The 27,228-nt window shown below is 44.8% G+C and overlaps 1 protein-coding gene across 1 annotated transcript in view; it reads left to right on the top strand.

Annotated features, from left to right (window-relative positions):
• LOC124231528 (transcriptional regulator ERG) overlaps window positions 1-27,228 on the top strand; it is a 109,668-nt gene that overhangs the window by 50,119 nt on the left and 32,321 nt on the right. The window contains exon 3 of the mRNA XM_046648332.1: window positions 17,162-17,313. Coding sequence (XP_046504288.1) covers window positions 17,162-17,313 — 152 coding nt within the window. The remainder of the gene's footprint in view (window positions 1-17,161; window positions 17,314-27,228) is intronic.

Genomic DNA, 27,228 nt, shown 5'->3' with positions numbered 1-27,228 from the left:
AAGAATATAAAACCTCAGGACAAAGAAAGGATAATTTCTTTTAAATGTTGCATAATCTGACAGTTGTAAGAACAGCTCACATTTTCGAGTACAAAGCCCTTTTATATCCAAGACCCTGTTAATCTTCCAAGCAGCCCTCTGAGCGATGCTTGTCCCCATTTGATGGATGAGGAAGCTGATGCTCAGGCATTTTCTGGCTAACCCAAGATCCCCACTTAAAGCGACTCAGAATTTGGATTCAAACCAAGCGTATCTGACTCCACACCCAGTGCGTTTTCCACTCCGTTGCAGCTATAATAGACCCTTTTTGTTACAGATATGCTTTAATACTAAATACGTTTTTTCTAAGTGTCATGTTTTATAACTGCGGAAACCGTTGCGTCAACTTCTAGTGTGGCGTTGACAAAGGTGCCAAGTCACAGTACCTCAGAGGGAATGTCAACAGTGCGGCTGGATGTGCCAAACAGGCAGATGGGAGATGCCAGAACTTTCCTGGACTCTGAGCAATCAGTTCATTTCTCTGCATCTAGTTTCTTCTTGAACTGGGAACAATAAATCTGATGTGGAATATTGATACAACACAGGTCCCTTAAGTGGAATTCAAGCCAAGGCAAGCCCATCTTGGACCTCCTCAGGAGATTAATCCCTAGACTTCTGAAAGGACCTTGGTAGAAAATGCGATGGTAGGATCCAGGATACCAGAGTCCAGGGTGGTTATTCATTATCTGTAAATTTTACAGGTAAGTGCTATCCATCTGATAGAATGTTTCCACTGATCATTAACTGTAAATATTCCTGAGTCTTAGAAGAATGCAGCACAATCATGTTCTAGAGAATGCAACAGTGTTTATGTAGAAGAATAATTGTGGAGCTAACCCTGGAATCCTTGAATGGATTCTATTTGTGAGAGAGTCATGTGATCCCCTACACGCCAGGATAGTCAGGCTGCAAACACAAGAGCAAGATGCATGTCTAAAGCTTTCTTCTTCGAAGGCTAGTTTCTACCTGCAGGAAATACATCACTGTGTGTGTGTGTATGTGAGAGAGAGAGAGAGAAGGAGAGACAGGGAGAAAACACTTCGGGCAAAGGGGCATGGAGATGATTTCCAGCTGGTAATAGCAGAGTGAGCCGTGCCCTGGCCCTTGTTTCTGGGCTCTGGCCCAGGACCAGCTCCAGGAGCGCCGGTCCGGATTTAGCAAGCCTTAGAAAGGAGACTGAGTGAGGAGGTGAGAATGGCGTTGCAGAAACAAAACTCTCTCTTGTTCTCACTGTGCTATTCCTGAGGTTAAAAACAGAAAGAAAGAACAAGCAGGCTGCCGTCTGGCGGGGGAGACGCAGATGCTATTTCCTTTGATGCTGGCCTGTGCTTTCCTTCACCAGCTCATGTCCACTTGCCCACCTGGCCAGGCCTGGGCAGCCTCCCCAAGCTGAGGCGGTGACCACAGGGATTCTGGACAGGGGCTGGAGCTCAGGTGACCCGGAGCCTGGCCAAGGGGCTTCAGTCCCCAAGAAAGTCACGGCGGCCTGGGCAGCCTTTCCCACATTCTTCAGCTGCATCCTGGGGAAGGCTGTTTGGTGGTTCTCCTCTAAGGCAGCTGCAAAGATGGGGGCTCAGCTCGGGGTCTCTTCCCTGGGAAATGAAACTGTTTTTGGAGGAATTGGACAGTTTTCTTGCAAGGAAGCAATGGACACTTTACTATCTTCGCCTCTCAGGCCCTCACAGAATTCTGAGATTACTCAGAATGCTCCTGTCATAGAATTTTAAAGGCAGTTCCAGCTTTTGGAGCAAACTGAGATGTGTTTGAGTGGTGGATACCGAGAAGTCAAACGTATCACTCTCCTCGTCTTCCTCGAGGATTCGCAGTGGTGTTGGCCTGTCCATGAAGAGGACACGATTGACTCCGTCTACTTGGCATCAAGGTCCACACGCTTCCTTGGTAGAAAATGGCGGGCCTGGCATGAAATAGAGAGGGAAAGAGTTTATCCCTTCAGGCACTTCCCAAGTTTTGTGAAATTGAGCTATGGTACAGAGGTCAACTGGTCACTGGGCGTCACCATTTCCCACCCCCAAGAATATTCAGGGGAGACAAGAGGGTGACATATATTGATCCTCTTTGTAGAAGAGAAGACTACAGTGTTCCTGCCCATCCTTCCCAGGTCTCAGTGGGTCTGCAGGAGTTGAGCGAGGGGCCCGGCCTGGTGTGCCAGTCGAGGTTCTCCAGAGAAACAGAACCAACAGGATGCATATTTAAGAGATTTACAGGCATACCTCACTTTATTGCACCTTGAAGATATTGCATTTTTTTACAGGACCCTCCACCAGCAAAGATTATGGCTCACTGAAGGCTCAGATGATGGTTAGCATTTTTTAGCAATAAAGTTTTCTTTTTTTGAGGAAGATTAGCCCTGAGCAAACATCCGCCACCAATCCTCCTCTTTTTGCTGAGGAAAACTGGCCCTGAGCTAACATCTGTGCTCATCTTCCTCTAATTTATATGTGGGATGCCTGCTACAGCATGGCTTGATAAGTGGTGCATAGGTCCGTGTCTGGGATCCGAACCAGTGAACCCCAGGCTGCTGAAGGGGAGTGCACGAACTTAACCGGTGCGCCACCAAGCTGGCCCTATAAAGTATTTTTTAATTAAGATACGCACATTGAGTTTTTAGACATAATGCTGTTGCACACTTATTAGACTGCAGTATAGTGTAAACATAACTTTTACATGCGAGAGGAAACCAAGAAACTTCATGTGACTCACTTCATTGTGCTATTTGCCTTATTGTGGTGGTCTGGAACCGAACTTGCTGTATCTCTGAGGTGTGCCTGTATTTTAAAGAACTGGCTCACGGAATTGTGGCAGTTGTCAAATCTGAGGTCTGTAGGGCATTCCCACAGGCTGGAAACTCAGGCAGGCGTTGACACTACAGTCTTGAGGCGGAATTTCTTCTTCCTCAGGAAAATCTCAGATTTTGCTCTTTTAGGCCTTCCACTGATTAGGTGAAACCCACCCACATTATCAAGGATAATCACTTTTATTTAATGTCAGGGGCTGTAGACGTTAACCACATCTATGAAAGACCCTCACAGCAACACCTCCATCAGTGTTGGATTACAATACTAGGTACGATGGCCTGGCCAAGTGGACACAAGAAACTGACCACGCATGGTGCTCCCGGGCCCTGTGCTGGTCAGTATTGGTGGAGCCATGCCTTTCGGACCAAGGTTCAAGGGCTTTGGGAGAATGGAGGAACTTAGTTCCCAATCAAACGGTGGAATGCTATGAAACCTCGGTCCTACTGGGCTCGCAAGCTCCTGACGTGAAATACAAGTGGTGAAACGAGATCTGTTGCCATTTTCACAGAGCTCTATAAAACGTAAGAAAAGGAAAACAGGAGAGAAAGGAATCACTGCCTTGTGAGCCAACGGGGAAGTAATTGTGGGTTTGGCTTGGCTGCTGCCATATCAGAGGGCGAATTTCTTGCAGACACTAATCTAATGGCACGTTGTGTAGACACAGTACATCGTTTCTCAGCTTCAGTGGTCCAGGCCACCCTCCTTTCTCCTTTCTTCACTCCAGCCTCACGCACAAGAGACCCCCAAGTGTTCGCACACTGGAGAAGTGTCAATGTGCAGCCAAACTGGAACCAGCTGTTTCCCTGCGTGGTGCACACAGAGGGCCCTGCTGGGGGTTCCAGTGCCTGCCTGGCCTCTAGCAAGCCCCCTGCTGATGGCCTTAATTCGCTGTGAGGTTCCTAAGGCTCAAACCACTATAGACTGACAGGATAGGCTAAAAAATACGCACACCCACTCACACATGGTCCACAGCAAAATTGCTTTCCCATTAGCAGGCAGTACTGTGTGCAAAGCAGGCTGATTTCCTCTATCTAAGCATCCTTGTCTTGGAGATTCAGGCAAATATCGGGCAGGTTGCCTTGGGCATCTCCTTCCTCCTTCCACAGGCCGTGACAGATCCTTGTAGCCCACCTGGAGGTCATGGCAATTCTGTGTAGGCGCACCTGGAGGCTCATTGCAGCTGGGACTTAATGAATTTGTGTGTCACGCTGTGAGTGCCACCCCTAGCCCTGTCCCCAAACCTGGAGTCATTCACTTATTGTTGGAGTCTGTCGGGTGAGGGCTCCCCCTGGTGTGGTGGTTCTCATAGTGGGTCCCCAGGACCAGCAGCCTCAGCACCACCTGAGAGCTTGTTAGAGATGCAGATTCTCAGGCCCCGCCCCAGACCTGCTGAATCTGACAAGCCTCTGGGATGGAGCCCTGTTTTAACGCGTCCTCTGTAGATTCTAATGCTCACTGGTCTGAGAACCACTGTTCGGTTGCAGGATCCAGGGAGACGAAGAACGAGAATTCCTGGTAGCCGGGTGAAGGTGGCCCGTAGAAGGAATAGGCTGAGAGAAAACCGCATGCAGAGGAGGGTTTGCTCCCAGGAAGTCCGTCTGCCTGGGATGGGGAACACCTTTCTCACCTCCCGCCATAGTGGCATTTTGTCCGGCTGAGCCTGTGCCGTGAGAAACGGGGAAGAAGACTCACTGTGTGGCGTGGTTAACTCTGCTTAGAGTCAGAGAGCAAGGTGCTTTGGACGTCATATTTTAAAAGCATGCCACCTATAGTGTGATGAAGATGACAGAAAGGAGAGTTACCTGATTGGTCCTTTGTGGCGTCAGACGTACTGGTTGTGCACGCCATCCTTCATTCACCCATCGAGTACTTATTGAGCGCCTACCATGGGCAGTCACTATTCTCGGTCCTTGACGTACAGTCATAAAACATACAAAATAATTCTGCCTCGCTAAGTTCGCTTTCTAATGTGGAAGATGGCCATGGAAGCAGAACGCTAATTAAAATATATGGCAGGTTAGATCGTGGTGAATGCTAAGGAGAAAAACAAAGCAGAATAGGGGATTGTAGTTGTAGATAGGGTGGCCTGAGAACCTCACCTATGAGAAAGTGACATTCGAGGAAAGCCCCAAAAGCAGTGAGGGAGAAGGCCCCATAGTTAAGCATCAGAAGAATATTCCAGGCAAAGAGAATGATAAGTGCAAAGGCCCTGAGGTCAGCCTGAAGTGATGGAGGACAGTCATTGCTCTTGTTTAGTGACCAAGGGGAAGAGGAGGAGGAAATGCGTTTAAGCAATCGTGGGGCCATGGAGGGACTCTGAGCTTCACTCTGAGTGAGCTAGAGATCATTGGGGGACTGTATGCAAAGGAGGGACGTGATGTTACTCAGATTCTGCAGGATCTCCCTGGCTCCTGCGTGGAAGCTAAGTCCTGCTAGGAGGTCCTTGAATGAATTCAGGTCAGAGATGGTGGGGGCTGCTTGAGGGTGGTGGCGATGGAAGGGTGAGGAGAGGTGATTGCATTCTAGACATATTTTGAAGGTTGAAATGATGCACTTTGCTAATGGGTTGGACCCATGGAGTGAGGAAAAGGGAAGCGAGGAAGAACCCAAGGTTTGGGGGCTGCATCCCACATGGGGGGGTGGACAAACCACAACTGGGAACCCACCTGAGATAGAGCCTGGGCCCCTCTAGGGTCAGCCCAGACCCTGGGGACATGCACTCAGCTCTAAAGACATCTGTCAAAATGGGAGGAGCTCTTGCCTCCTTGCCTGAGTGCAGGGAATCTTAATTCCTTAAACCACCTGCCTCAGCCACAGTGGTTGTGCCCCCAGGGGACATTTGGCAATGTCTGAAGACATTTTTGATTGTCACAACTGAGGGTCATTCCTGGCATCTAGCAGGTCGAGGTCAAGGATGCTGCTCAACACCCTACAACACACAGAACAGCGTCCCCCCTAAAAAAGAATGATCTGGACTCAATGTCAGTAGTGTCACAGTTGAGACACCCTGCCCTAAACCAACATTTATTTAGTGTTTCCTCTGCACCGTGCACTGCGCCAGCTGCTGCGAAGATGAGTAAAGAGAGGTTTGCGGTCCATCAAAGGTGAAAACGATTCTATGAGATTGAATGACAAGGACAAGTAGAGAGCGATGTTCAGGGTCCAGCCCCAGCAGGGAAGAGGGTGTGACTTATTCTGCCTAGACAGGGAAGAAGGACCCCAAGAGAAACAATATTAATCAATATTTCTACAACACACTGGGATTTATTAATCGATTTTAGGATACAATACGTCATCCAATTTCCTCCTTAAATCTGTGAGATGGCGTTTTGATTATACCCATTTTACGGATGGAGACCATTGAGTTTCCACAAGTTTTCATAAGTTGCTCAAGTCCACTGGTCAAAGGCCATTTGACCCAGGCCTGCACTCCTCTTTGCTCCCTAGGGGCTGCTTCCTAAGGCCGCACATCTTTTCTGTGTTGGCAGGAACAACAGTTTCCTGCAGGTGACGGATGAGGCATAGAATCCAAGCACCGATGTGTTTTGATTTCTTGTATGTTACACATTTAAAAAACTTTCTCTGCCGCCTCATTTTATTTCATTACAACAGGTCAATTTACCTGCACTCACCTTTACATTACCTTCATGAAGTATCTCCAAACAACATAGCATTTTAAAAATAATAAGTGTGTGGGGCTGGCCCGGTGACACAGCAGCTAAGTTCGCGCACTCCACTTTGGCAGCCCGGGGTTTGCTGGTTTGGATCCCCACTGCGGACCTACACGCTACTTGTCAAGCCATGCTGTGGCAGGCGTCCTACATAAAATAGAGGAAGATGGGCACAGATGTTAGCTCAGGGCCAATCTTCCTCAGCAAAAAGAGGAGGATTGGCGGAGGATGTTAGCTCATGGCTAATCTTCCTCAAAAAAAAAAAAATTAAGAAAATACTAAGTGTAATGAGGAGACCTACAATCTGAGCACAAAAGTGGCTCTCAGTAAATGCTCATTGGGCTGAAACTAAAGATGAAAAATTCTCAGTTATAGGATGGTGACTGTTCAAGTGCCCTATTTGTCATTGTGTCGGAAGAGGTGCTTTGCCCAATTACTACCTACAAAACAGAATTTTGGCTGAGGGTCTTTTAATATCAGGATCTCTCGTTTGATGTGCGACACTCAATATTTGGTATTTGAAAGTGGCTCACGGGGACCGGTCTCGCTCTGTGCCTTTCTCCTTTGACTCACTGAGATTTGACTTAACGCCTATCTTCTTACATTTTCCATGAGACTTTGCATATTATTTTAGGACAGTGAAATTCACAACTGTAATTGCATTTGCTCTTTTCTGCCTCAGGGTTCTGCATCAGATTGGCATAAATGATGTCTCCCCATTAAGCTCGGCCACCTTCCAAGCTGTGGGTGGCACGGCGTTGGAGACTTGCAAACTAGTGATTTTTCCACACTGTGACAGTGAGGTCAGTTAGTAATAGCTTGTCCTATTTCTAAGGGGCCTTGAGTCCTTACGGATGTCAGTTCATTGGGCTGCAGAAGTGAGACGTGGTTTGAGAGAGCCTTGCTCAGGGGAAACTTAGGAAGAGAGACAAAAGCTCTGCTGCCGCCTCTCTGCCTGGAGCAGACTTTTCCTCATCCTTTCTCCTTTGCAGTCATCACTCGTGACCATCTTTGCTATCTCTTGGGCTGTCAGATGGATAGGCGCCATTTTGCAGGAGAAGATAGTCTAGGAATTAATGCTCTTCATTATGATGCAAGTGAATTCTATTGGGTCCCTGTGGGTATTGACAGCGGGCACAGGGGGACTGCTTTGGCATTTTCTATCTTGAAAGAAAAATCATTTTGGTCAACCAGAATTTACATAGCTTGTTACGAAAATAAAACCCTGAAGTGCCATAATGGCAATTGGACTCAGTTCTTTCTTCTCTGAGGAATAAAAGTGTTTCTGGAAAAAAAAAAAAAAAAGAACTCCTAAGATATAAAAGACACCGTATCTCATCTTTATCATGTAATTCTCTGTAGAGATCTTATTCTATAGAATATTTTATTTCCAAATGATGAATCCCAAAAGGATGCGTTTTCCCCCCAGTTTTCAAGATCTAACGGTGACATGGTGTTGCCGATACTCATTTTCAGCTGTGTAGACAAATATGTACTTAAATAATGAAACTTTCTCAGAGAAAGTTCAAACCCCTTTTAGGGACAAAGAATGAACTGTTGGTGAGTTGGTGGTGACTTTTTAATTAATTTAGTCTTCAGCTGCTTGAGAGAAGGGGGAAGGCAGCAGGACTGGTGGGAAGAGACTGACATTCCAGGTGTAAGAGAGAATATTTAGTAAGGGTAAAAATAACACACAGCTGTGAAGACAAACAGCTACAGTTTCGGTTTGAGCCCTGAGTCCTGCATGAATCATTGCCCAGCTCCACCCGCTGCTCCGGCCGTGGGGTCTGAAGCAGCTTTTCCACTGCCTCTGATTCAGAAATAAAACAGACCCACAAATTACCCCGGAGCTCTGCAGACAATCCCCTCCTTGTCTGGGCTCCTAAAAATACGTTTTGTGGTGACTTTACCTCAATTCATGCTATGAAACTTGATTAGGAGTTTGTTCGGTCGATTGGGACTAAGCATGTGCTTTCAGGATTCTCAGGAAGAAAGTCACCTGAAAAGGGATTTATTTGCGTTCAGGGTTGAGGCAGGCGTGGAACGCGTGCCCCGCCCAGCCTCCTCGTGTGCCCTCTCACGGAGCCGACCTCTTCAGGTTCTTCGGATAGAGTTGCCAGAGAAAAGCTTCTGTATTTTTCCCATGTAGCTTCATCACCAAGTTCCTCCTTACATGAAATCACCTAATAAGCCAAAAAGAACATTCTGGAAGACAGTAACATTCTAGTAAATAGTAACGAGCTGAAGACGGCATGGTAGTAAACACTAGCTTGCTGACTCACGTAAGTGTGAGGGGTGATGTGGAGCGTGGTCTTCCAGGGCAGGACAGGTTATGTGGAGTCAGGAGGGGTCCTTAGCAACTCCCATGCAGGCATGCCGAGATTAGGGACACCGATATATCCCCAGCACCTGGGACAGTGCCTGGGAGAGACACTTTCTCCATAAATATTTGTTAAATGAATGAATGAATTGAGGAGGCTCAGGGCCAAAAGGCCAAGGAGAACCTAAGGAGTGTGCATTTACCTGAAGGTGCCAGGGGCCACAGAAGGGCAGAGGGTGCCCGTGGCCCATGTGGACTTGCATTTGGGGAACATCACGCAGGTAGCAGGAGAGAGGATGCTCTGGAAGTCAAGCTTGGGAAGACTCCATCAGCGTGGGATGGAGAGCGAGGTGGCGGAGGGTTGTCTCCAAGGGCAGAGGAATTCAGGACCAGGAAGGAGGATGGATCTTGAAGAATGGGTAGATTTTCAAGAGGATTGGTGGATTTGCCCCTACCCACTGGAAGTTGTTATGTTGATTCTCCAAATTCGATTTTGACTTGCCTTGAACTTTAAGGCCGAATGCCTCTGCTCACTGTACTGAAATGAGGGTGAATCACGCATTTAAAGTGGCTGGTGAGCTCAGGGCTGTCTCTTGGGGCTACATTCGGCGACATTCTTGGATAAATGAGGTCCATTCACTCTCGGCTCAGACGACAGCGGCGGACTGAGGCTCCATCCTTGTCAAGCTAATGGCCACGTCTGTGCCATTTCACTGCAGTCTCTTTCCATGATGGAATCTGCTCTGCTGTAAGTAGACTCTGATGTGAGAAACCAAGGTCAGATGCCAAGTTTATTTTGTTTTTCAGAAACCAAAGCCCTAATTTTAATTTCTCGCTGTCTTTTTACAGGCACATTACTCCTTTGCAAAAAAAGGTATTATGTATGGAAGCAGCTAAATGAAGCTTTTGTCTTGGGTTGTTTTCCACTTAATCTTAGAAGATTAGATTGACTACTTTCCCAGTGGTCTCCTTCTGTCCCTGTCCTCGATTCTCTCTCTTCTCAGGCCCACGCCCTGAGTCGGACTTATTCCCACTCTGCACTCTTAGCACGAGAGTGTCTCTTCTGATTTCTTCTTACACTCGTGCGTGTTCACCCATCATCTATGCAGAGTGTGCACCATGCTGAGCACCTCAGGGACGTTTTGGGGGAGGAGTGTATGACATTCAACTATAAATTGAACTGACCAATTTTTTTTTTAACCAGACATCAAAATTCGTATGTATGTGCAAAATAACATGGCCATCTTCAGCTCCCTGGAGCCTCTGCGTTTGTCTGCACATGGCTGCTCCTACCCCATTCACATCTGCAGCTCTCTCCATGGCTGTCCCCAGGGCCACTCCTGGGATTTTCTTCTGAAAGTACCCAGTAGTGATGAGACTGAGTCTTCTGAGAGTCCATGCATTATGTTTTATGTCTGTGAAAGAGGCTACCTGTGTGGAGTCAGCGGTGAGATCCTGTAGTGTGGTGGTCAAGGACTTGGACTCAGGACTCCAACTGTCTAGGCTCCAATCCCAGCTCTTGCACTGCTGGCTGTGTAACCTTGGGCACGGTGTCCATGCAACCTCTGTGCTCTTCACCTGTCACCTTGCTGCTGCTTGTTGGTGTTGACCTCGCGGAGTTGATGTGTGGATGAAATGAATAATAACAGCCAAGACGTGACGTTTATCGTGTGCTGGGCACCATTTTAAATGCTTTAGCCATTTATCTACTCTAATGTAAATACATGAGAAGAGTAGAGAGCCATCCCTAGCCTGAGTAAACAGTCCAATACTGGATAGAAGATGAATCAAATAAGGTCTGCAAATAATTGTTTGCTCACAATGCCTTAGGTGCTCTCAAATTTGAATTTAAAACACAGAAATTAGAAGATTGTGGAAACTGGAATACAGAGCATTCCATCTTTCAAGATCTTTTGTTTTTTAATTATGCATTTATTTTTTATATTTCTGCACTGATGTCTCTGGTGGGCCAGTTCTTTCCAAAAGCAGTGTCAAGAAACGGCAAATATGGAGGACTGGCTGAGGACACAGTCTCTCGATTTCCGTGGCTGAAGCAGCTGAGAGCTGTGTGCTTGTTGCCCCTGCTTTGTCGCCAGCCCCTCCTGGCGCTGAGCGGAACGTTCTTAGATCTGTTATGGGATGCTGTGTACGGGAGGGCTACTGCTTGCTACGTCACCCAGTTGTCTTCAGGAGAGGCCACGAGAGAAACTGCTCTCAAGTCTCAGCCCAGGAAAAACTTTGCTTCTGTTGAATAACTGGTTCATTTTTATCTTCTTGACACCTTGAATTGTAACAGGACGCACTTGCTTCTTTGCTTTGGCTAGTGGGAAGCTCAGAGATCAATTGATGTCCTACCTCTCACAACTGTAAATAGTAAGCTTATTCAGTGTGCTGATTTCATCTCTTGATTAGTTACTTTTCTGCCCTTATATTCCATTCACTTCCATTCCTTTGATTATTTATGTTATCATTTTATCTTGTGCGCATTTTTGTAATCCGCCTCAGACTTCACGACATTTAAGGAAGGGTAAGGGAATAAAATATATTCAAAACCACCCCACATGCACATAAATATAACTCTGGAGTTGCAGAGGAAAGTGATGGAATCTCCTCCTTAGAAAGACGGTAACATAAGCTAAACACTTGTTCACTCAAGAAGCTTCTGGAGAGTCATGCCCGGGAACTTGCGATTGGGTTTCCTCCAGCTCTCTGATTCTGTAACCAGATGACAACGCAATCAGATTGGACAACGTGTCTGACTTCTCATCTCAATGTAAATTTAGTGAAATTCCCAATGTCTTTGATATTCTTTGCCATTTCCTTTCCCCGTTAATTCAAAATATTAGTATGTTTTAAGAATTCAGTGCTCATGTTCTTGACTCACTGGAATTTAATTCTCTAAATGCTGTTTAAGAGTGATTAGTTAATTGATGCTCAGCAAACCAACTTAATTGGGTATGTATCTCCAGTTGTCAGGAGAAGGGCGCCAGCACCCCATCTTTTTCATCACGAAGGTTGAGGGGTCTTTTTGTACTATTTCTGTATTCCCTGGAGTGACTACAACTTATGCCCAAATTCCATGGAAATCTGTGAGATTGCTGCAGAGGCCAAACTCCTGAGTTGTGTGGCCCCAAGGGTGTGGCAAGGGAGTTGGGGAGTGACACGCCCAAGTTTTTGGCACCCCAGCAGTTGTCTGATGCCTTGGCAAAATTATTCCTCCCGAACCAGCCTTCCCCTCTGGGGCGCCCTCAGCCCAGTGTGGAGCTCCACCTGCCGTGAGCAGAGGTAACCAGCCGTGCCCCCAGCTCCTCTTCCCTCTCCCTGGGATGCCACGTGTTATGTGAGATTGTCAAGACCAGTGTTTTGTGGGTAACAAATAGAATTTGATAATATGGTTAAGACACAATCATTTCTTATTTATTTCATTTTATTGTGGTAAGAACACAACATGAGATCTACGCTTTCAACAACTTTTTAAGTGTACAATACATTATTGTTGACAAAGGTGCCATGTTGTACGGCAAATCTCTAGGGCTTTTTTTATCTTGCTTGACTGAAACTTTGTGCATGTTGATTAGTCACTCCCCATTTCTCCCTCCCCCAGCTCCTGGCAATCACCATTCCACTCTTTGATTCTCTGAATTTGATTATTTTAGATGCCTCATGTAAGGGAGAATCATGCAAGATTTGTCCTTCTGTGGCTGACGAATTGTCTCAGGGTTCTCAGCATAATGTCCTCGGGGTTCATCCATGTTATCATATATTGCAGAATTTTCTTCTTTTTAAGGAGAATAGTATTCTGTTGTATTTATGTACCACATTTTCTTTATCCATTCATTCATCGATGGACATTTAGGTTGTTTCCACATCTTGACTGTTGTGAATAGTACTGTAATGAAAACAGGACAGCTAATAGCTCTTTGAGATCCTGGTTTCAATTCTTCTGGATAAATATACATTAGAGGGATTGCTCGATCATATGGTTGTTCTTTTTTAAATTTTTCAAGGAACGTCCATATTGTTTTCCATTGCAGCTGTACCATTTTGCATTCCCACCAACAGTATGCAAACGTTCCAATTTCTCTACATCCTCACCAACACTTGTTAGCTTTTGTTTTTCTATAATAGCCATCCTGACAGGTGTGAGGTGATATTTCCTTGTGGTTTTGATTTGCATAATAACTTTTGTATGCCCTTAAAAGAAAGAGTTTTCGAGAGAAATATCTTGAACTGTGTTTATTTGCAATAAAGAAATGTATGCCCCAAATAATAAGATAGAGACATTTCCTATTCACCAAATGATTATCCATTTAGCAAGCATCTAATGAATTGCTGTACAGTTTTCTCAGGAACTGGTAGAAAACGCATATGCAAATACTAAGAATACAGTATTTAAAGGGATGCTCTTTGCTTTGTGCATTTTGAAAGCAATGCATTGAATGTCCCAATCCTCATCATGTTAGAGTAGAGAACTCGGGACCCTCCATTCTAGGCAGTGCTTGGGCAGGTGGAACACCAAGCAACTTGTGGAAAGTGGCTCCCTGATGACTTGTAAGCCTTGCAATGCGCAAGGATGGGGGGCTGCAGTGCAGTAAACAAGGAGACAGATTTCCTCCGTGGGGATCTTTTCCTGTCACACCTGGGCGAAGAGCTGAAAATGTATTATTGTGTGGCTTTCAAATACACACTTTTCAATTCTCTGAATCATGTTAGGTTTCTTTTTCTTAAATAAAGCAGCGTCTAAATGGATGCCCCTGAAAAGAATTTCTTCTCCAGGAGTTGCCTCTATTTTTCACTTACATCTTTTTATCCATTTCCTGGGGTTGTCACACACCTGAGGTGCTGGGGAATGAATAGTCCCCGGGGTCGGGATGGCGTCCTAGAATAGGAATGATGTATGTATTGCAATGCATACCGTAAACCAGAGTAAGCTGGGGGCTGGAGAGTTCCTGATGCCTTTCTGAAATGAAGGTCTATTTGCCCTGTAAGGGATAGCAGCTTACCTTTGCTCTGTGGAGGCGTTCTGTGTGGGGGCTGGAAGCCTGGACAGTGAGTTCAGGCTGCCCAGCTCAAGGCTCAGCTCTACCTCCTGCCGGCTCTGGGACCTGCAGCAAGTCCCTTCTCTTGGGTCCTTGGTTTCCACCTCTGAAAAGTGGAGAGGATGCCAGCGCCTGCTGCCCCGGGCTGTTGGGAGGACTGATCACTGTGAGCTCTCAGAACGGGGCCCACACCTATAGACGTTACTCTTTCACAGTTAACATTTCCAAGAGAATAAACAAGAGGAAATATCTGAAAAGTGAGACTAGAACCAAAGGCCCCTTTTTTCGTTGAAAACCTGCTTTAAGTCCCGCATATCGGGATTGACCCTCTGAGGTGACCCTCTCTCTTCTTTAGGGTTGGAATTTCCTTACCTTTCTTACAAAACCTGTTTGAAATGATCAAAAACATGGTTCCACTCCATCTTCCTCTGAAGCTAAAACAAAATACAATGGAAAAAAGACTTTCTTTTTCATTGTTCTGAAGGTACAGCTTTTGAAAACAGGGTCTGATGGTCTCATGTTGCTGTTTTTTGCAATGAAAGCTGGAATAGGAAAGCTTGAGGTGAATTTTTGTCTTCTGGTTATAAGATGAAAACAAAGTAACTTTATTGAAAACTTCTCCTATTTTAAATACTTCCACTCATTTTTGGAACCCTCTGGTAAAATGCAATTTAATAGCTCATCCTTTTTCTAGATTTGATGAAGGATCCATTTTAATGCCATAGGAAAAGTGTTGTGATCCACGCCTAGAGCTCACTATTAAGAATTAAAAGACAATGAAAGAGTTGGTGTGAAGGGTCTGTATTCCCTAATGTCCCCTAAATCTATAATTCTATACATCTCTTTGACCTTTAACTTTTTAGTGATTAACTGCCTAGCTGGAGAAGAAAGAATTTACGGTGCATGGTACACAGCAGGCGCTCAATAAACATACCCTAAATGGATGAGTGAATGAATGAATCTGAGCAGTGCTCATCCTAGACTTTACGGTTGTTACTTGACTTTTGCTCATTACCTGAGTAGCATCTAAAGTCTTTTTCCTAAAGAAGCAAATCCCTTTAACTCTCTTCCCTAGTAACTTCTCTTCTTGAGACAAATAGACCAAAACATACACCCTCCACTCAACCGATGGAATTTTCCAAAGGAATAGGAAACTAAGTCTCAAGCAAAGAGATTCATGTTTTGATATTAGGATGGGTCTTTTAGAGATAAATGTTTGAAGCCAGGAAAAATAGCATCAAGAGGAAATAATGCATGTGGAGGCAGTGTTGGAAACATAGAGGATCTGCACCATGGGAACTCAGACGGTTATTATTTTTAAACTTATTTCATGTTAGTACAGCTGTGAGGATGCTATGAAGTAGAGCTATGTATTTCCAGGCCCATGGTAGGGCCTTAGTCCTGGGTGATCCTGACTGTAACCTCCATCCACAGACGAATCTGCTCCTTCCTTGTTGTCAACCCTAAGCTCCCTCCATGAGCACCAGACGCATGTGCTAGTGATGCTGAGAACAAACCTATATTGCAAAGTTTCCAGATGCTGAACAAACTCTTTCCAGGGCACTGGGCCTTTGGTCTGCCCTTCCTGTCCACACCCCTGCCACGCCTTTGGTCTGGAATGACCTTCTCCATCCCACCTCAGCCGTGTCCCACCCAGAGAGTACCCTCCCGCCTCACGTGCTTTTGACCTTCTCTGACTTGACGATCAAGTCAATGCCAGGCCATAGTTCCATGATTCTGCAGGTTGACTGCAGAGCTCCAACTAGTGAGGTGTGAATGAGACAAAGAGAGGCTCATTGGAGTGGAGCCCACAACTCTTAGGGCCTTAGACGTTGGGGTGGAAATCTAAAATCCAGTGGAGCTTTGTAGTTTCCCAAGAGTATGAAAAATCCTGTATTGGGTAGAGCTTGAGAGGCAATTTCGAGAAATCCACCTTAGAAGATGTACCCAACTACCAAGACCCCCTCAGCTGCAGTGATCCTGGGTTAATGATCTATGGGCTAACCATCTAAGAAGGTGTCGGCATGTTTTTCCGCTTCCTGGTTAAGCTGGATTTTCTACTCGGAGTTTCCCTGTTAGATATGATTTCATCATGTCCTGTAACTTTCAAATGTCACTTAAACTATCCTTTTATTTTTTATTAATAAAAAAACTTCTTTTATTTTTCTAGAAAGGCAGTTTTTTTCTTTATCTGAATGGTTATGGCTGCCTTAGTAACAGCAGTCCTGTGAAGTGTTCCCGGGGTCCAGCCGCGGAGTCCTTTCTGCGTCCACACAGCTAGTTTCACACCGCCTTTCCCAGTTCTAGAGGGCTGCTGGAGTCTCCTCTCAGGCTGCCTCCCAGGGCACAAGTCTTGCTCCCTTCTCTGCCCTGCCTGCCTGCACCCAAGCTTGGAGCATTGTGGGTCTTCAATGCTCCATATCTACAGATTGACTGCAGGGATTTCAAAGTCAACACGGGGATTTCATTCTGAGGTTTTGAAGAGGAACGTTGTTCTAGGATAAGCCTTGTTGAGTGCCCCCCGTGTCGCCTCCCAACATCTGCGTGCTCGGCCTGTTTACTGTCACACAGCGAGAACAAACGGCACTTCACTGTTCCCGGCAAGTGTTTCCCATCACTTGTCACAGATGGAGTTTTGACATGACAGTTTCAGGAGGAGCTGGCTTAACAAATAGAAGCCAGGTGGCAGCTTTGTTTCCCACGTGTCCGGTCCGTGCTTTCACCGAGCATGGGCACTGTCTTGGTCAGCTCAGGTTGCCATAACAAAATAGACTAGGGTGGGGGGTGCTTAAACAACAGGACTTTATTTCTCACAGTTCTGGAGACTGCAAGTCCAAGATCAAGGTGCCAGCAGGGTGGGTGTCTGGCGAGAGCTCTCCCTTTGGGTCCAGATGGCCCCGTTCTCACTGTGTTCTCATGTGCCGGAGAGAGAGAACTCTCTGGTCTCTTTTCCTTCTTATAAGAACACACGAATTTCATCTTGTTGCCCTCACCCTCATAACTTCATCTAAACTTAATTATCTCCCAAAGGCCCATCTCCAAATAGCACCACATTGGGGATTAGCACTTCAACATATGAATGTTGGGGGGACCCGAACATTCAGTCCGTTAACAGGCGCTCTATTTACCTTTTCACCCTCCTCCTCTCTCCTCCTTTCTGCCTCTGTCTCCTCCACCTTGACCTTCCTTGCTTCTCTCTGTGAATGACAAGAACACCAGTTTGGTATGATACTCGGTTGCCGCAATAATGGAAGGATTTATCTTCTTCTCCTCCAGGAACTCACCCGATGAATGCAGCATGGCAAAAGGCGGGAAGATGGTGGGCAGCCCAGACACTGTCGGGATGAATTATGGCAGCTACATGGAGGAGAAGCACATGCCACCCCCAAACATGACCACAAATGAGCGCAGAGTTATCGTCCCAGCAGGTCAGATGCTCGCAAGCTTCTCTCTGCTCGGTCAGCCAACCATGCCTTCCTAGGGCATTGCTCGACTTTCTCTACTTGCCTGTGGCATTGATCGCCCTCAGTTGTCTAGAGTAGTGACTGTAAATGGAAGCCAGCAGAAGTTTATCGTCCTATGGTGAAATGTTTACTGATCTGTGTGTGTGTGTGTGTGTGTGTGTGTGTGTATAAGAGAGAGAGAGAGTATATCCATGAAAAATGAGCTTTCTGGGGAGGAATTGCCCTTTCTCTGAGATTATTTGGTATTAAATATTCTTTCTTTTATGAAGTGCTATTTATAACAGATGGTAGGCTTTTTGAAGAAATTTTCTTATCTGGCAAAATAAAAAGTTGGGGGCCATACATTGCTTGTTCTCAAAATCTAAGATTCTAGCTATGACTGGCCTATAATACAGATTCCGAGAACCAGAGCAATGCTTTACCACAGAAGAGATTCAGACCCCACCCAAGGCAAAAGCTCTGAATTTGAGGACAATGCCGGGAGCTTATTTATTTAGCAAAACTCAAGGCAATAGGAGGGAGGCCTTAAGGCTCCTTGGAGGAAATGTGCTGCATAAAACCCAAAATATCGCAGCCACGACAGTCCCTGCTGAGCGAGGCCTTACTCCATATCAGTATTTTGGGAAGGAATTTGGAGACATCATCTCATGAAATCTTGGAAACAGGTATGCTTATCACAAGTCCCCTGATGAGGAGAATGATGGTCCTAGAGGTCAGCTAACTTTTCCAGGGGCATATAGCTAATAAGAGGCCAAGTTAGAATTCAAACAGGTCTGCCTGGCTCCTCCATTCTCTTCCTTTAGGTGTGGGATTAAATCTTAGCTCCTTACAGCGGCCTCTCTGGGCTCCCTCCCATCACTCGTGGCGGCCATGTGGTCACTCTGTGGTTCTGCCTCAGGGACTTGAACTTGCTGCCACCTCAGCCTGGAACCCTTGATTCCAGGTAGCGCTGTCCTCTGTCAGGGCTCTGGGCAAACACCTCCTCAGGGAGGTCTTTCCTGAGCACCCCCATCTAATGTCACGCCCCACTCCACCCAGGGACTCTCGATTCCCCGCCTGCCTTATTTTTCGTTATTGCATTCACTGCCATGTGTCATCATAGTGTCATTTTTGTGAAAGTTTGCTTATTATCTTCCTCCCTCAGTGGAGTGTTAGCCCCACAAAGGTCCTACCTCCATGGCCAAGTGCAGTGTCTGGCATGCATTAGGTGATTATGAATATTAACTAAGGGAAGAACGGAGGAAAGGAGGCCTTGCATTGGAGGGCCGCTCCTCATTGCTAAAGTGATGAAAGGTATGCATGGGTGAAGTTTGTGAAAACTTGATTCTCCCTTGCTCTGGGGTCACCTAAATTCATCTCTGGGTAGTGTGATGGCTCACAGGTTCGAATCCCCTCCATGGTATGAATCAGCCCCCGCCCCTTATTCTGTATGAGATCGCGTCCAGTGGACTTGGATCACCTCTGAACAGGAGAGTTCAGAGTGCGAGTACTTGGCGAACATCTGCCTTGGATTCGTGGCCCGGGTCTCTCTTCATGGTTGTCACTGTGTGCCTCTCAGCAAACTGTATGAAGCTGATTTGATGCAATTAGGTATGAAAGGATCATCCTTTGGAGCCGTGCCTGATCTGGAAGCACGTTGTAAGACTTTTATAGGAGACAGCGGAGATCAAGTCTCATGTGTGCCTTATGGGAGGGACAAAACTGGGCTTGATGTTTATTGAAAGGCAGTTGACATTTATGCAGAAGCCATAGGTTTGGTTTGAACATGGCAACTGAGCTACATACTCGAGACCTGTCACTTGTTGCTGTGCCTTAGAACAGGAGGCAGTTCCTGTTGAACAGGAAAAAATATGGAAATGCAGATGTCCAAGGTGCCTATCCTGGATGTGTGGTACCCAAAACAGGCCTGAGAACAAGGATGTGTCTGGGGAGGGGGGGGAGGGCTGGGATGCTGTTGCCTCAGACACTGGCTGGATATGAACAGGATGAGGTAGAAACCCAAAGGATACCCACTCAAACCCATCTCACCCTTTCCCTTCCTCCTTAGTCATGTAATTTCTTCAGTTTAAGCAAAATAAAGTTTTCAGTTCTCTGAGATGAGAGAATCAATCTGAGGAAAGGCCTGCATTGAAGATTCTTGTCTTGGTTCCTCATAGGATCAGAGACCCGGGGGGTAATGCCTGGTGCCACTTACGTCCTTTCACTGATGAAGTCATATTTCTGTCATGCCATCAATATGCTTTGACGTCATCAATACCCTTTCTAATAGGGCCAGATTTGAGACTTTTTACATTAAGTAAAATGTTTAGAAAACAGGAGAGATGTTTACATGGGGAAGAGGCAAAGAACCAATTGAATCAAGTCGGAGCATCCACCATTTCTGATTTACAGTAGATGCTCACTAAATGTCAGTTGGATGGGTGGAAGGATGGTTACGCAGACTGGCTCATATGAAATTTTTGTGAAAAGGCTGGTTTCATCTCCTGAAGAAAGTCCTCTTTCAGCTGTTCCCTCCTCTGGTTGCTTCATGCCAAAGGAGGCAGTTATTCAGTTAATAGTGTTTGTAAGAGAGCTAGTGGTGGCTGATTTTGCAAGCTGTGAGTCTTTCAGTTATTGGTCAAGCTTTATATATTTGTGCTCAAACACAGACACACAGATGAACACACGCACACATGCACACGCGCGCACACACACACACACACACACACACAGATATGGTTGCATTGCGTAATCCAGATAATTCCTCAATACAGCCATGAGATTGCAGGACCAGCTCTGTCAGCTACTGCATCTGTACCTTCAGCCCTAGCACTAGGATCCGGGCACCTCACTCAGGCACGTTATGGGCCTGGACTGCTCTGCATACATAGATAGAATTCTCCAAACCTGGTTCCGCCTGGTTCATATAGTTCCTGCTGGTTAAACACTTTGATCGACACTCATAAAATCATAAAGATAGCTGAATTTATAAAACAGTAATTATCTATAAGCGTTTGCACCATCAATCAACTACACACTGATGTTCTTCTAAACCTGCAAATGGTCCAGATGCACAGTGACCAGAAAATTGATATGTGGACTTGCGAGGTGAGAAAATGGGACTTGGAGGCGTGGTCTATGTTCAGATTGGGTTCTTGTACCAGGGACTCAGTTTTGAGACTCTCTATCTTCAGTTAACTCAACAGCTATAAAGAAACCCATAGAATATCCCTAATGAATAAATATATATATCCATTTAATATATTGACAGTGCCTCCTTATCTCAGAATGGATTTAAGAAAGCTCACACAAATATGCGCAAAGATGCAAGGTAGAAGCATTTTAAAAATGAATTAGGAGCATGGGCTAAAGTAAGAACTTAACGGAGACTGTGAAACCAGGAGTGAGGTTTACATATATATACACTTTTTTAAATGCAAACTTAAATCCCGCACAATCGCGAAGGTGGGTGTTATTTGGCTCCAAAGTGTCGGCAGGCACCATGAAGGGGATGCCTCAATCCATTACATGATGCAGTGTCCATAGGATAAAAAGAAAGCTAATGTGGGAAGGATGGCCCAGCTATTAACTCTGAATCTACAGACAAATGTAGGAGGAGAACAGAGGAAGTCACGAGAAACGCACTCAACCAGCAGGTCCACCAGGCATTCTGGGAAACCCCGGCATATGCCTGTTGTCCTGGCAAGATTGTTGACTCTGCCTCTCCATCCCAAAGTGTGTTGGCTGCACAATAAATCTCATCTGTACTTTTCATCTATCTATCTACCTATGTATTTTCTATCTGTCATCTTTCTATCTATATCTATACATCTATCTGTCTGTCTGTCTGTTATCTATTTGCTGTGCCTATCTGTATATCTAGAGCTGCATTTTATGGAGTTGGGCTGTTTCTTACACTTGGTAGATCAAAGTGTCATTCAGTGAAATTGATCTTAATAAGAGGGGCCCGGGAAGTGTGACCTAGTTAAATGGCTCTTTAAAGGTTGACTGGAAAATGTTTCGCAAAGGATGGTCAGAATCACTTGCATTGATTACCTGAGAAACTCGTGATTTAAAAATGCACATTTCCAAATATTCTGAGTCCAGGTGTGAGTCTGAGGATTCTATGTTATTAACATGCTCCTCAGGTGATTTTCATGCGTAATGAATAGATTTGAGAAGCTTTAATCTAGTTAAAAGACATCAAATAAATTTTACTTTAATACACTTGAATTATTTTTAAGAAAGGCATGATATGTCACTTTTAGAAGAGGGGAGTGGTCAAAAAAGAAGGATAAAAAATAGCTACCAGTGTCACATTGACATTCCAAAAAATGAAGACACACATTTGGTAGGAAGGAACTTGGACTTCTTAAAGCTTCTCTCTTAACCTGTACTTTTAGGACCTGTCGTTGGTTGGCACAATATATTCTGTAAAGGCCATGTGTCAAGGCACCCACAGGAAAATCCAGGACCTTGAAGGCACTAGATAGAGTGTGAGAGCTGAGGAAGCCCCTCAGCTTCACTGGTTGGTGTCAGCTCTGAGCTCCATTTTGACAAACTGGATCAGGCACAGAACGAGGTCTGGATCCACTTTACTGTGTTCCTTTCAACAACCCAAGACAAGGTGGGTACAACTGGGGAAGCTGACTTCCAGCTATTTCCAATTCTGCCTCACCAAGGCTGTGGACATGGATCAATGTTTAGAAACAATGGCTTCCATGGCACAATGGAACTAATGTGTTCTAAAGAATGTCAGTTTCATGATGTCTCATGAAGAACCTGCCGTCAGGGATGCTGCCCCTCCCTGTGCCTGCTGTGCCTCTGGCAGTCACTGTTATATTTTAGTGTCCTCAGCGATGTGCTAACCAGGAGCGCTAACCAAGAGGAAGGCACGGTCTTCATCCACTTTTCTTAAAAGTTGCAAAATGCTGACCGAGATGCAACAGGGCCTCTGGTTTTAGCAGCTAACATCATTTTGAAAGATTTTTCTTTTTCTCCATTTTTATTCCCTAAAAATGAATGCTAAAGCATTAGGCTTTTCAAACATTTCTAGTTTTATTTTCTAAATATCCACCTTGAGCACAAACACTCATGGTTGTCAGAAGTCTCAGAGATGAAGAGTCACCACATTCATCTCATCACTGGTTCACTGTCTCCATTCATTCATGCTTTCATTCATTCACTGAGGACTTACTGTGTTCCAGTCACCGTGAATAAAAGTTCTTATGTGACCTAAACCCCGCTCTTTTTGGCCCCCAAACCCACTAGAACTACTTGTACTGTGTCCTACTGAGGCCCTACATGCTGGGTAACTTCTACTCACTTCATGAAGTATTCACTGAGTACTTGTTGATCTTATACTAGTCACAGAGGAAGTGACCAAAGTCTGTCAGAAGTAGATAAGGCCCGTCCACATTTAGTAAGTAGTTCATGGCAGGAGGCTGTGTGATTAAGAGCCCAAATGAGTGATTCAGACAAGTGTTTCAAAACATCTTAGGGACAAGATGAATATAAATATGACTGGTCAAGAAAAGCTTCCTTTGTTCCCCTCATGATACGATTCCTAAATCCCTTTGTAGCCTCCGCCATTTTCCTCTGCCATATGCTGCCCTTTAGTCACATGGCTCTACTCATACGCTTCATTGTCACAACCCAGTGTCTTCATCCATGCTGTTCCCTCGGATGGAATGCCCTTCCTCCTTTCTCTGCTAAGAAATCCTTCTTATTCTTCAAGGCATCTTTGAAATCCACCCTGTCTAGGAAGCCATCCTGATCTTTCGGCAACTTAATTGCTCTCTTACAACATCTTACCAGATTTTTTATTACCACATTTTATTTTGTTTCATATTATATTCTATAATACATTCAAATACTTGCTTAAATATGGATAATACCGTTTAATTCCACGACAGATTTGAGATGCCTTGTCAACTAAACCACTGATAAACATATGACCCAGACTACTGATCAAGTAGCAATTAGGGATCAGAACTAAGGCAATTAAAAATATTAATGGAAAACCAAGATCACATGAAGGAAGAATGCAGCCATTTGGACCACAAGCTTGGCTGAGATGCTGTCACAAAGCTTCCAGTATGGCTTTGAGCTTCCTGGCAGCCAAACTGACAAGAGTCATTTGGGGAAGTAATTCCTATTTTTAAAGAGAAGTTTCATAGGGAAGGCAACATTTTGCCTAGTGTAGAATCCTAAAAGCAGGATCCTTGGACTTTACATTTGGGATTCACTGAGGCTGTAGACGTGACCACCTTCCTGCCCCAGTTGCGGCACGATATTTCGCCAGTCTGTTTCTTGTAACATCCTCCATGAACAAAGTGAATTACGTTAGAGGACAGCTCAGGGCAAGTGGAGAGCATATCCCCGATGAGTCTTTGCTAGTCTGGTTTAATGTAAAGTCAGGATTTTGAGTTCTCAGAGTGGCAGAGGGCTTCCATAGCTTTCACACGATCTGCCCTAAAAATGACATCTCTAAGCTGCGCTTTGAAAGCAGATGAACAATAAGTAATAGAAGAATATACTCTCTGACGAGGCCCAGATGGCCGACGTATTGTTTTCATCTTATTAGAGTTAGTTATTTGTAAGCCTGTCTATTCTATTAGCGTGTCAGCTTCGTGAGGTGGTGATTATGTCTTTGCATTCTTAATCAGCAGACAAAGCATCAAGCTCACGGCCCGTGTGCAGGGACCAGCCACTGCGCGTTTATAGAGTGAGTGGTCATCTAGATCTACTCGGTAGGAATCACAGCATCACAGGAGCTGCAAGCTTCTTGATGATCTTAGTTCAGCTTTGTATTAGGTTCTTCAAAGAAACAGAAACAATTAATCTCCCCCCCCCACCTTTGTATAGATAGATAGATAGATAGATAGATTTATTATGAGGAATTGGCTCATGTGATTATGGAGGCTGAGGGAAATTCCACAGTCTGCCCTCTGCAAACTGGAGACCCACGAGAGCCAGTGGTGGAGATTTCGTCTGCATCTGAAGGCCTGAGGTCCAGAGAGCTGATGGCAGGAGATCAACGTCCCAGCTCCTGAAGTCAGGCAGAGGGGGTGAATCCTCTCTCTTCCACGTTTTTGTTCTGTTCGGGCCCTCAGTGGATTGGATGATGCCCACCCACAGAGAGGGGGGTACTCTGCTTTACCAATTCAAATGCTAGTCTCTTCTGGGAAGGCCATCACAGCCAGAAATATCCAGACACACACAGAAATAGCAGGTTTGACCAAATATCTGGGTGTCCCATGATCCAGTCAAGTTGACGCATAAAATTAACTGTCACAAATCTCTCCTTTTAAACGTGAGAAAAGTGAGCCCTAGAGAGTTGATACAGCTTCCCCAGGGACACATGCACGGGTCGGGAAGACCAGAGCCAGTTCCCAGGCCTGTGCTCATTTATGCGTAAAGAACTTGTTGGCAAAACTACACATTTCTTCATTTTACTTTGTCGCGTCACAAAACTCTCCCAAGGATCACCCCCACTACGTCCACATTGGGGAGTATGTTTCTGTAAGCTTCTGTTTAAATCCTGCTGGGCGAAGTCCGGCAACTAAACAAACCAAACCAACTAAGACGTAAATCCTAAAGTCAAAGTTAATTACGTTTTTAGACTATGAGCTGAATAGTGATTGAGGAAACCGCTATTGGGTTATATGTGTGACTGAAATCATAAAAACAGAAATGATGACGGCTGCCATCTGTTGAGTGCACGCAATTGTCAGGCACTTGGCCATGCACCCTGTAAAAAAGGTATTATCTCATTTAAACCCCACAACCACCCTATGGTGTAGGTACTGTTTGTTATTCTTGCTTTAACTGATAAAGAAACTAAAACTAGCAAAGCTAATTGCCCAAGATGTCCCAGCCAATAATCAGGAGAGCTAGGAGTCTAACCCAGTTCTGTCTGACACTAGTCTGCATTCTTGTTCCTATGACACACTGTCAAAAATACCCAGGGGAGAATACAAGCAAATGGAACGATGGAATAAGTTTGTTACATTGTTGCAGAGATTCTGAAATGGCCCTTTCAAAGGAGACTTAAGGAAAGAAGGAAGGGGAAGGGCATGTTCAAAACAGTTTACTGTGTTGCTCAGCGCTTAATCTTTACATTTCTACAATGGTAATGATTTACCTGTCTTTCTTGAAAACCAAAGAGAAGAAAATGGAATTGATAATAGCTTAGACTTAGCATGTGTGACTCGGTGGCTGTTAACAAATGTAGAAAGAAATTTTTTAAGATCGGTGATTTTGGTTCAGTTCATTCTGTGTTTGAGACACCTGTAGGGACTCCCACTGGACAGCCCAGTGGACCCATGTAGAACTTAGGGTCAAGAGTCCTTTGTCGGGGGTCACAACACTTGAGTTCTAAACAGTGCCATTTACTAACTCTGGGATCTGGGAAGTTACTTGATCTTGCTGTTCTTTGGTTTTCTCATCGCCAAAATAAGGATAAGAATGCCTACTTTATGCGGTGCTGTGTGGATTAAATAAGACGATGCATGTAAGGTGCATAAACAGTGTCTGGGATGTAGCAAGACCTCCAAAACTTGCAGCTCCTCTTTTCATAGTTGGGTCTGGCACTTAGAAGAGAGCCCTAGACTCAAGAGATTCATTGGCAGACATAAGCATGTGTCATGGGCTGAATTGTGCCCCTAGAAAAAGAACTGTTGAAGTCCTAACTCCCAGTACCTTAGAGTGTGATCTTATTTAAAAATAGAGTATTTTCAGATTTAATCAAGTCAAGATGAGGTCATGAGGGTGGAGCTAATAAAATAACTAGTGTCCTTATACAAAGGGGACATTTGGGCACAGACACACACAGAGGGAAGATGACGTGAAGACACACAAAGAGAAGATCATATAAAGAGAGAGGCAAAGATTGGACAGGTGCAGCCACAAGCCAAGGAACGCCAAGGATTGCTGGCCACCACCGGAAGCTAGAAGAGGCAAGGAAGGATTCTACCCAGAGTGCTAGAGGGAGCACGGCCTTGCCGACCCCTTGAGTTTAGACTTCTACCTTCCAGATCTGTGAGACAATGAATTGCTGTTGTTTTAATATTTTGTTATGACAGCCCTAGGAAACTGATACAGCATGCATGTTGCAGTTAGAACATGGGAGTAGATAGAATCTTCAGGGATATCAGTGTACCAAGGAGAGTGGAGGACCAAGGACAAAACCAACATCTAAAGAAAGGCAAAGAAACAAAACCTATTCAGGGAGAAACTTTTAAGTGGAACAAATCATTGCATTTCTAAAACATGATGAGCATAAGCAATGTCATCATGGAATAACTAAGAGGAGGCAACAGGGGAAAAAATGAGGAAAAGATCTGCATAATCCAAAAGCTAGATGATCAGTTCAAGAAGAGTTGAGAATGGTTTCCATCCAATGAAATATTTTGCCATGTCAGAATGTCAAAGATACATTTAGAGCTCAACAAAAATAATTTAGGTATATGTTTTTTGAGTAGAATATGTAATGGAATTGTTGATTCTCAGGCAAGTTGAGGACAGGCTCTCTTTCTTAGATTTTGACTCTTTTATAGGGTATTACACAATTCTCACATACAATTAAGTTTTTGACAATTGATTAATTAATAAATGCACGAAGTAGAGCATAGCATGAACTAGGTTGATGGTTACATTGGAAATGGAAAAGTTTTAAAGTAAATACATGAAAAATATGCCGTGAAGACTCTTGGTTCCAGTAAAATATTGAACTTAAAAGGATCTAAAGGCATTCCTCTTGCAAAACACCTGGAAATGCTCCATAGAATCTGACATCCTTTTAAATACACAGATCAACTTGGAAGAAAGTCAATGAATTCCTTAGAGACCAAAAACAAGGAGGGAATTGAGAACAGAGCAGCCCATCCTCACGTTGTC

The sequence above is a fragment of the Equus quagga genome, chromosome 21 (assembly GCF_021613505.1).
Source record: "Equus quagga isolate Etosha38 chromosome 21, UCLA_HA_Equagga_1.0, whole genome shotgun sequence".
Taxonomy (NCBI): Eukaryota; Metazoa; Chordata; class Mammalia; order Perissodactyla; family Equidae; genus Equus; species Equus quagga.
Note: the sequence above shows the minus strand (reverse complement) of the source record. Positions and strands in the feature narration are given on the sequence as shown.